The sequence below is a fragment of the Corvus kubaryi genome, unplaced genomic scaffold (assembly GCF_017639235.1).
Source record: "Corvus kubaryi isolate FWS band 111438036 unplaced genomic scaffold, C.kubaryi_AGA036_p1.0 37312, whole genome shotgun sequence".
Taxonomy (NCBI): domain Eukaryota; kingdom Metazoa; phylum Chordata; class Aves; order Passeriformes; family Corvidae; genus Corvus; species Corvus kubaryi.
Genome location: NW_024581098.1, coordinates 833,928 through 844,273, shown reverse-complemented (window position 1 = coordinate 844,273; position 10,346 = coordinate 833,928). Strand labels below are relative to the sequence as shown.

Below are 10,346 nucleotides of genomic sequence, written 5' to 3'. Positions count from 1 at the left end.
AAGCATCAGTAAGGCCATGGGGCAGGTCATGAAAAACATTCTGAAACAAAGGATACTGGCACATTGTTTTTAGCACAATTTGTGTTTAGCAGTGTCTCATGCATCTCAGAACCAGCTGCCAATGAAATACACACACGTCAAGGTAAAGACTTCTGAAGTAACTCCCTAAATGCAGTACCTAATATTTGCAAGACAGGTTGCTGCTGCTTTCTGTGCTATTTGAATGATGATACCCTTGGCCATTTGAAAATCTTAACAGCAGTTCAGATTTTTTAATAATAATTTTGGAGTCTAAGAGAAAACAAATACAATTAATAACATACCTGGTCATAATGAGAGCACGAGCTCTCCTCTCAGCTCTGACAACATGTGGTTCAAAGACAACTCCCAACTATTCTGCAGAAGCTGACAAAGGGAAAACCAAGAGCTTTTGTACAGAGATGGGTCAACCAATTTCCTTCTGAGTCCTTGTCACTGGACTAAAACCAGCATGTCGTATTCTTGAAAAAATATTGACCCAGCAGTAAGTATTAGAAATTACTGATCATCTTCATTTGTTCATGCAGGTGCCCAAAGGTATTTTTGAAGCTCAGATGAGATAATGAAGAGAGGTGTGAGGCAGTGTGGTACACCCAGGGCCTGGGCAGCCCATCTCCTGCTCAGCCCCAGTTTGTTTCCAGCGGAGTATCTCACACTGGCCAAGAGCAAAATCTGGCCTCCTCTTCATCTGACTGCAGGCCTTAAGATCTCAAACAGCTTATGGGAATAATAAACATCCAGTAAGCACATGATTAAAGGCATTTTCCTGCCTTCTAAGTGTCAGTACTTCATCATGCATCCCTCCTACACAGAATTGTTACAGGTTTAAATTCTTTTCACAGTTGCTGTATCTTAAAAACGTACTCAAATTCATTTCCCCTTCAGATTTCAGACCAAAGTTCAAAGAAAATAATTTAACCAGGAAAGTGAAAGGAATCTCAAAGGCAAAACTTAAAATTGTCAGTTTATATAAAGATTTCAAAGGCTCTGTTACCTTAATTACAGGAAAATTAAATTCCATTTATTGTTGGGTGAAACTTAAGAGTGAAATCAAAAGTTAGGGAAATGGTGAATTTCATAAAGAGAAGACTGATTACCCTAATTTGGAAGATGGTGGCTGTATCTCCTCACTTTAGGAGCAAGTTAGTCATTTGGTCCATGGCAGGTCATCTCCAGCCATCTCTAAATCTTCATGTCACCAGAGGGAACAAAGGAAGCTGCTGGCACACACTTCTCTTCCTAACACTGAGCTCTGCCCACACTGTCATCACACAGCCTTGAAGCACCCAATCTGCCACCATGGCATCTGCCTGCCTGTACCATGCTAGATTTTGGGAGAATGAGGCTGAGTGAGTAAAGCGAGCAATGCGAACAGGGGAATAGTAAAAACAACGCCCGGTAACAAAAGCTAACGCTAAGCTAAACTTGTGAGACAAGAAAGTTTTGTGCATTAGTTAAAATTCAACAAAAACTTTTGGTTGATTTTCCTGATTCCAAAGGTTAAGAGCTCAACAGCTCTGTCCTCTTTTCTCTGCTGGGACTGTGGATTAAGGCCTTTCACTACCAACAAGTATAGGCCAGCCATGGGGTGGGAGATGAAGAACCTACATCTGGAAACTGCTCTGCAGCTCCCTGCTATGCCAAGATTCCCCAGCACCTCTAGGACACCATGAGCACTCCAACCCCTGCAGAAATCTCAGCTCTGGCAACTTCAGTCCAAATTACTGGCTGCACAGCAATGTTCACCGTAACACCCGCCCCTGCAGGTTTCCAGGCTTCTTTAGATACAATCGTTGGCAGGAACTCACTCAGATCCAACCTGTGAGCCACCCGAATGTTACCATTGGCAGCTGGAAAGCTCAGGGCTTTCAGGCTTTCAGGTATCAAGGGCACCAGGGCATCAACAACATACAGGGATATAAGTAAAACATCACGACCATTCCTTTAATTAGAAAGCTGTTGGACAGAAGGAGGTAACTAAATGTCAGAGAATGCCAGGTATCACACAGCTTAGAAACAGACCACATGATGAAGAATTAAATTATGCACAGGCTAATACTAGCAAAGCAGGAGAGGAGAATTTATTTGTATAATCCATGGAAATAATACTCAGATGCTTCAGGACAACAACTGTAAGCAATTTTGTTTCACAATACAAATTGTGGTTATTTCTAGCTCCTCCAGAAATTGAAGCAGTTGCCAGTGGTAGCATTCATTGTGTTTACTCCTACACTTCAACCCCAGATCTCCTTACCAAGCAGTACTTTAGTGTTCCCATTGGAAAAGGAAACAACACACTTGGTTTTGAAGCTGGGATCCTTCCCCATTAATGCCACATCACAGTTCTTGGACCCAACAATACAGCTGTAACCAAAGGACCAATCATTTACAGCAGTCTTAGGCCCTGCTTACATCGACAAGTGTGACATGAAAAGCTGACTTGTAGAGCAAGACACTTGGTGCTAAGAATCCAGCTTGCACTCTGCATGCATTTCTAAAGGCCATACTTCAAAGAAAATCTTAAATGGTCCAGTAGATGGAACACTTGCCACGTAGCCTAGACACGCAGGATGTACATCCTGAGCTTTAGCTTTGTTGGAGAAGAACCCCATGCATGCATGGACACCACCATGCAATGTAAATTGAAGTGTAAAATGCAGTGAGGACTCAGATGCATTTCAAGAACTTTCAACTGACCCAAGATAAGAAGGGCAATGTAGGTGCACCCTTGTTCTTCCAGCTGCTTCCCACACCACCAGTATCCTCCATCACTGTGGGAATATGCAGCGCTGAGTTAAGATCTACTCAGATAAACTGACTTTAGTTGGAGTGAGGGTTAATTCTTTTCAGGCTTCAGCATCTCTCCTCATGATACTGACTGCAATATCAAAGCCTTTGCCTTCTATATGCAAAAGTAAGCAAAAGTCATTAAGCTACACAATCCAATTTTAATTAAGCAGACCAAGAAATCATCAACCTGTAGTCGTCTAACTCTCTTCTCTCTCCATTGCAACAGTGGTCAAATTTTAATTACATATGATGAAAATTCAGGCTGGATAAGGAAAGTTTTCCCAATTTGTCTTTTCACTTGATGACAAAGTACTCTAAGTTTCCTCAGAGACTTGCACCTCAAATGACTGCTGACAAGATTAAGGATTGAGTTATGTTCACTCTTTTTTTTTTTTTAATTCTAATAATGAATCACAAGAATATTAACTGCTTGGTGTTGTAAGTGCCTGGAGCCAGGCTTCTATCTATGCAACAAAACTGCTTTCATATGCTGAACCAAGATCATCTTAGATTTATTGATGATTACATATCTTATACTGTCAGAAGCTACAAAACACAGAAAATATTGATAGCCAAATTATCTGGCTTAATATAAAAGAAATACAATCGATTTTAGAATGAAACCAGAACCCTAACATTTACAAGTATTTTCAATAACCAAAACCTCCATGAAATTCCAAGTTCAGCAGTTAGTGCACATTTAAAAAAAAAAAACCTGCACTCAACTTGATCTCTGATCTACAGCCTTAACACTGGTGTTATACAGCTGGACTAATAACCTTGAGTGCATGTTTTCACTGATGGAGGAGCGTTCATTTTCTTTTCCTCTTCTCATTTCCAGATCTTTTTAATGTAGTTTCTAACAAGACAATTACCCTACCCCCACAAAACCCACCCATACATTTGTTTTTATACACAATTTTAACACTATTTTGAGACTTGGTATATATTTTACTGCTGATAATCAGTATTTCTTAGGCTATTGCACTTCTTATGAAACACTAAGTCAAAGCTTTATTAATTTGTCTGAGACATAAGGGGACTACTTGCTTTCCTTGGAAAGTGACAACACCGATAACCCACTAAAAGAAGAGAACAATTTTTCTAGGCTAATTATAATATCCATTATGGAAGGGATATCCTTTAATAATATTCTTTATTATGAGAATAAATACATAAAACAAATGCAATATATTAGCCACATTTCTTCATATACATTCAGAACAGAACAAGAAGCTAATAGGCATAATCAGCAGAACTAGTTCAACAAACAAATTTTTAGTAAGCCAACAACACTAGAGGAAAGTTGAAATGTTCATGCACCCATAGCAGACAAAGAACAAGTGATTTCAGGATTTCCTCTGTATTAATTTTAAGACAAACATACTGTAGTTGTAAGCATGAACTGCATGAACGGACAGAAGTGTTTAGCTCCGTGCGGTGGCCGTTTGAGGTTGTTCTGACTGCAACTGCTTCCCAAGGTATTCCCTGGAACACAACAAAAAATTAGATTGAGAAATGTTCTGGAGAGTGGGGAACAGGATAATGGTGGGAATTACCAAGTTGACAAAGAAGAGGAAAGCTTTAAGTTCAGAATTAATCCTTCAAATAATGTCTACAGTCAATAGTCAACTGGAGTGACAATGACAGTAGCTGAGCTTTAGATATCCATCATCTGCCCTATGAAAATAAAGTACAAATCAAACATCAACAAAGCTGTCTAGAAAAAGGCAAGAGCCCAATGGGAACATTTAGAAGCCCTCACAATGGATACAGAACAGCCATGAAGCACACAGATTTTGCTTGTTGAATACATATTTTAGAAGCTGTGGCAAAACATTTAAAAGCATCCCTTCCCATAACCCAGCTGCAGGAGCACAAGTAACACGTATGACATACTGGCAATACAACCCATAGGCAAGCAAAACCAACGCTGACTAAATAACTACATACTCAAGTTGAGAAAATGAAGAGATAATCAATCCAGGCTCACTGTACACCAATATTTTCTTTAGTGTTTTCCTCACCTGCACTTTGAAGTGCACTTAGTTTCTCTGTCTCCTCTCAACACTGGAACACTCCCCAGATTACTAGCACTTGCCCTGAGCAACGGTAACATAAATTCCATGGAAAAATACAGCATGGTTCCTCTGCATGTTTCAATCCTTCAGTCTCTCTTGTGAAAGAAGATCAACACTTCACAGAACCACAAAAAAAAGCTGAAAGAGGTCTTTAATAATAATACCTGGGTTGCTGCTTGTCACAGAAAATACAGTAATTGTACCACTGTATCAAGTGAAAGAGGTTTCAGGACTCATGAAATGTAGGCCTTTTTTTTCTACTGCTGATCATACACTTAGTACTGTGCTTTTTCACTACACAGATATTTCAACCTACATAGGTTAAGCAATAGAAGCATCTCAGAGGAATGATGTGCACAAAGAAGTCTCAAAAAACCCCCACCTAACTCAAGACTATGTGCTTTTGCTTTATTAAAAAAATAAATTTAAAAGATCAGGTTTTTTGCACATTTCAAAACCTAGTTTTCAGCTTCGTGTCCTGTTGAACAGTTATTCCTTACACATTGCAATTCCTATTGCACAATGAAGTTTAGCACCACCCAACACCACTATTCTCAGTTTTAACATTAAGCATCCAGAAAAGCTAAAATTCCTATAAAACATTAATTTCAAACACCACTAGCAAAGAAAATAACACATAATTTGTATACTGAACTATATGTTATGATTTAGCACCTTCATTTACAGCTTCATCAGGTGTTGCTGTAAAATCACAGTATTTTAATGCTTGGGCTCCACTTAATAAATACAACTCTTGCTCATAACAGGCAGTTTACCACTCAAAGCAGAGACTCCTGATGGCAAAGAAGGAAATGAGCTGCTCTCTTGTGGTTTGGCAGGACTCAAAACTGTACCACCAAAACAAAATTTGACAGTCATCCAAAAACACAGCCAGCAATTACGGAAGAGCTTCCATGCTCACCAAGCCTCTTTCTGCTCCCTCAATGTTTTTGGCTGTCTTTTTTTTTTCATTTGTTTCATGCCTACGTGCATGTACTGACTCTAGTATTTCTTCTCTGACATCCAGCCTTGAAAGTAATTGACACTTGTTGCATTAATGGCTCTGCTCATCGTATCACAAACCCACAACATCATCTATTCTTAAAGCACAGATGAACCATACTGAATATGAAATTCCCACACCACTACTTTGAAGAAGGAAAATCAATCAAGCTCATAACCCATAACACTACAACTATTGCAAAGTTTACACTGTTTCAGATGCATAACCAAGGCTTTCTAAAAATCCCACCAGAGTGTAGTGTAGTCAGCAAAAATCTCCAAGAAGGCAGAGCAGTACCACATTTTGTAGGTACTTAGTGCCTTCATAGACATATTCAACTTCTACAGTAGGTAGAACAGTATCTTCCCTACAAAACCTTTTGTATGTGTGAGGTTTAAGTCCGTGGTCAAGGAAAAGTTCTCATCCCATTTCCCTATATTGAATGAGTACCTGCAGTTACATCTCTATATTCTCATGCTGCAAACCCAAGTGAAAATCCCATAGTGTTCCTACCCCATCACCTCTTTAGCCACCACCAAGGAACACTGAAATGCAAAAACCTTGCATTACGAGCTGTTAGAAGGATCAGTTACTTTTCTGTTTGCTTATCACTTCCATTTGAATGTCACTGGTTAACCCAGGACAAGTTCTTGCACGGTCCAGATCAGATGAACATGGAGTCATAGAATGGTTTGGGTTGGAAGGGACCTTAGAAATCACCTGGTTCCGAACCCTCTGCCATGGGCAGGGACACCTTCAGCTAGACCAGGTTGCTCAGAGCCCCATCCAACCTGGCCTTGAACACTCCCAAGGATGGGGCATCCACAGCTTGTCCAGGAAACCTCTTCCAGCATCTCACCACCCTCACAGGAAATAATTTCTTTCTGGTATCTAATATAAACCAGCCCTGTTTTATTTTACAGACATCATCCCCTGGCCTTGTGAGAAGTCCCTCTCCAGCTTTCCTGTAGGTCTCCTTTAGGTACTGTAAGGTGCTCTAACACCTCCCCAGAGCCTTCTCTTGTCCAGGCTTAACAACTCCAACTCAGATCTTTTCCTCACAGAATAGATGTTCCATCCCTCTAAGTCATCTTCATAGTTCTCCTCAGGACCTGCTTCAAAATGTTAAGTAGGACCCTGTTCTCCCTCTGCTAAAACACATACTAAAAGAATGACAAGATTCAAATATATTTTATAAATATTGGTATTTCATCACATTAGGAGGTTAAGAAGCACTGTAAGCTCCAAACTTCACTCCTAAGTTGGACATAAGTTACAAATGCTGTTACAAATTAAGGGTCTAAGACTTTTCATTTATGCTGACTGGTACTTAGTTAAATCTGAAGTGAAAACTGGGATTTTAAAATTACTATTTACCTCACAAAATTAAAGTCACCTGTAAGAATGCAAGCATTCAACGCATTGCACTATATGAGCATGTAAGATGAAAGGATGGTTCTCATCACCAAGATAATAAATAATTTAATAAAATATTCAAAATAGCATCTGAGAGGTTTGTGATGCACGCTACAATGGAAAGTAATGAGGTATTAGACTTACTTTTTTTTAACTGCAAGCTATAAGCCCATGAATTGGACAACTACAAGATATTTTAAACCATTTTCCTCACACTGTTAACAGAAAGGCCTTTATAAAAAGGTCAGGTTTAGCCATCCTCTCACTTCCTTCAACATAAAACCATCCTTATTAAAAGCAGATGAAGCTAGCGCAAACAATTTTGCATTTACAGATAACAGCATTCGAACATGAAACAATTGATACAGTATAAATCTACAAGAGCAAAAAAAGTTACCTCTGCACTACAGAAAAGCTTCAAACATGCAACTGCAGTACATCACTTTTGAGACTAACTGTAAAATCTTCCATTTCTCAATTAAAGCTCAGATCAACAAGACTTGAAACACCACATATTTTCACCTTCCTGGTCACTCCAAAGTCTGATGGTGCAGCATAAGTAATTTCCATTTGTAAATTAATCTTTTCATTCTTATTGAAATAACCAAGTGAGATTCCTTTCACACTAGAAATTTCCCCTTTTTTTGGGTCTCTTTTTAAACACACATTTTCTGCTGTTTCCAAAGCACTTTTTCCAAGAAGAAAAGAAAGCTTAGAGGTGAATACATGAATTCATTTGTTCTCAAATTCTTATTCCAATTTTTCTTCATTTTGTTTAATTTAATTGGTTCTGTTTCTCACGAGAGACACTGACACCTTGAAGCCGCGATACACTTAATGTCATAATTGCAGTAAATGCTTAAAGTTTATTTAGGAAAAGGCACACGGAACTGATCCAACACGGAAGCCCCTAAACTCAGCGAGCATGGAATAAGGAGATAATTGCAAACTGGCACAAGACACTATCTACAAATTTTATACTAATATATACCATATATTAAAAGATCATTGTCAACAACAGTCTGTGATAGAAGGGAAGGTTATCAGATACATACAACAGATCCCCAGAGGCCATGTGTTAAAAGAAACAAGCTTTGAAGCTTAAGTGGTACTACTTCCAGTGTTATACTCCCAATTCCAGTGCAGTCAGATTTGCCTGTCCTTTAAAGAACACTGAAAATTACTTTTTTAACAGGCAAAGGAAGAAAAGTAGATGAAGCATAGAAGAAAGGAAGTGAAAAATTTTCATATTTTTTTTCTTTTCTAACATTTAACTCTTGTATCCTATTTCTTGAAGAACCAAGTTATCAAAAAATATTTTATAGTCTTGAATATCTGCAATTTCTAGCTTGTTTCAGCAGACTGAGGTACCCAAGAGACAGAATGCTTTTCTTTGGCAAAAACCAAAATAAAAACATTGATTTTATTTTCTCTATCTAAAAATAAGCCAAGAGTCCCATTCTTTTGAAAATGAAATTGAAAAGTCAGTTCTAAAGAAATCCTTCCCATTATGAAAGAAGTATAATAAAGGTATGGCAAAAAGTCTGCCACTTACTTCAACACACTCAAAAGACATTGCCAACATACACTGTTTACAGAAAAATCATAAAGATATGATAAATAGTTAAACAAGTTCACAGGACAGGCAGCAGAGAGAATAGTTTGAACAAGTTGATCAGTTTTGCCAGCTTTATGTTGAATTTCTGCTAGAGGTCTAGTAACCTGGAGAGAAGTTATTAGACTGTAGAGAGAGAGAGGGACCTATTTTAGTAATTTACTGTGGCTTTACAAATGGTATTTGAATTACACAACTGATGTATTCCCAATTCTAAGCAGGCTAAACTAACCCTTGAAAACATTGTCTCATAAGTGTAACACGCCACAGATTAACCATCCCTGGAACCTTTGTGCTGTACACATGAAGTGGCAACACCAAGACTTGGTTGCAACCATCTGTGTAGTCTCCATCTAATCCAGTGGGAGACAAAGCTGGGATACCCACCCTTTAGCCCATTCCAGCTGTGTATGCCTGCCTTTCTCACAAGGCACTCAAGGTATTCTGGTGAGACAGTACTTTCTGTTCATTTAACTCTCAAGTAAATTGCAGTGCATTGCTTTCTACAAATAAGCTCCCTTGAACATGGTTATTTCAGTGTCACATTAACATCAGTGGTGGCTGTGAGAAAGGCAGGTGGAGCTCTACAGGGGCCACCACAGCTGCATTTGCCTTACCACAGAGCCACAGTCACAGAAGCCAGGAAAGAAAATAAGCCAGGCTCAAATCAAACCCACAGTGGTGTTAATATTTGGTTCCTGAAATGTAATATTAGCATGTCTTACTGCTGTATCCAAAGTTATACCACTGCATATTTTATATAACTTTTATATATATAATATATATTAAAATATATACATACACATTACATGCTCCTCATTATCATGTTCTTCACAGAAGTAAGCAGAAATAGAACAGTTATGAAAGTAGTAAAGTAAAAAACAAAGAGACATCTTCCTAGAGAGCTGGGCTGGGAAGACTGCCAAAGCTGGAGTGCTACCACTAGAGAACTGCTGCTCTGTTTTGTCATTAGTTTCCTGAACACAATTTTCTTCTTTGACTCAGTGGATTAACGCACTATTAAGTATTTCAACTAAAAAAAAAGGTATTAGAGATTATAAAATATGTGTCTATTATACCAATGCCTACCATAAGTAGTTTTGAAGGTAAGTCATCACAAACCACCAACAAAAACAAAGAAACAAATGTACACAGCAGAATCAAAGCCACTTCAACCAAACAGTTTGGGTCTCTAATGCATCAAAATGAAGATTTTAATTGTGGTGGCTGGTGAACATACATTACAAGGGTGTCTCGTTTTTGAAAGACAGGTGTCTGCTAAGGAAGGCAGAAGCCCCCCCTTGAAGTGGCAGATATAACCCCTTTTCCCTCTAAGTTATTATATTTTGAAATCAAGGGCCTTTAGGCGAAGATGTGGGAAATAGGAATAACAGTTCTTTAC

The 10,346-nt window shown here is 38.6% G+C and overlaps 1 protein-coding gene across 1 annotated transcript in view; it reads right to left on the bottom strand.

The window, feature by feature from the left end:
* Positions 1-2,095: 2,095 nt before the first annotated feature.
* Positions 2,096-10,346, bottom strand: part of ATP6V1H (ATPase H+ transporting V1 subunit H) — a 51,624-nt gene continuing 43,373 nt past the window's right edge. Inside the window, exon 14 of the mRNA XM_042029016.1 lies at positions 2,096-4,317. Within this exon, the coding sequence (XP_041884950.1) occupies positions 4,257-4,317 (61 nt within the window). The 3' untranslated portion in view covers positions 2,096-4,256. The remainder of the gene's footprint in view (positions 4,318-10,346) is intronic.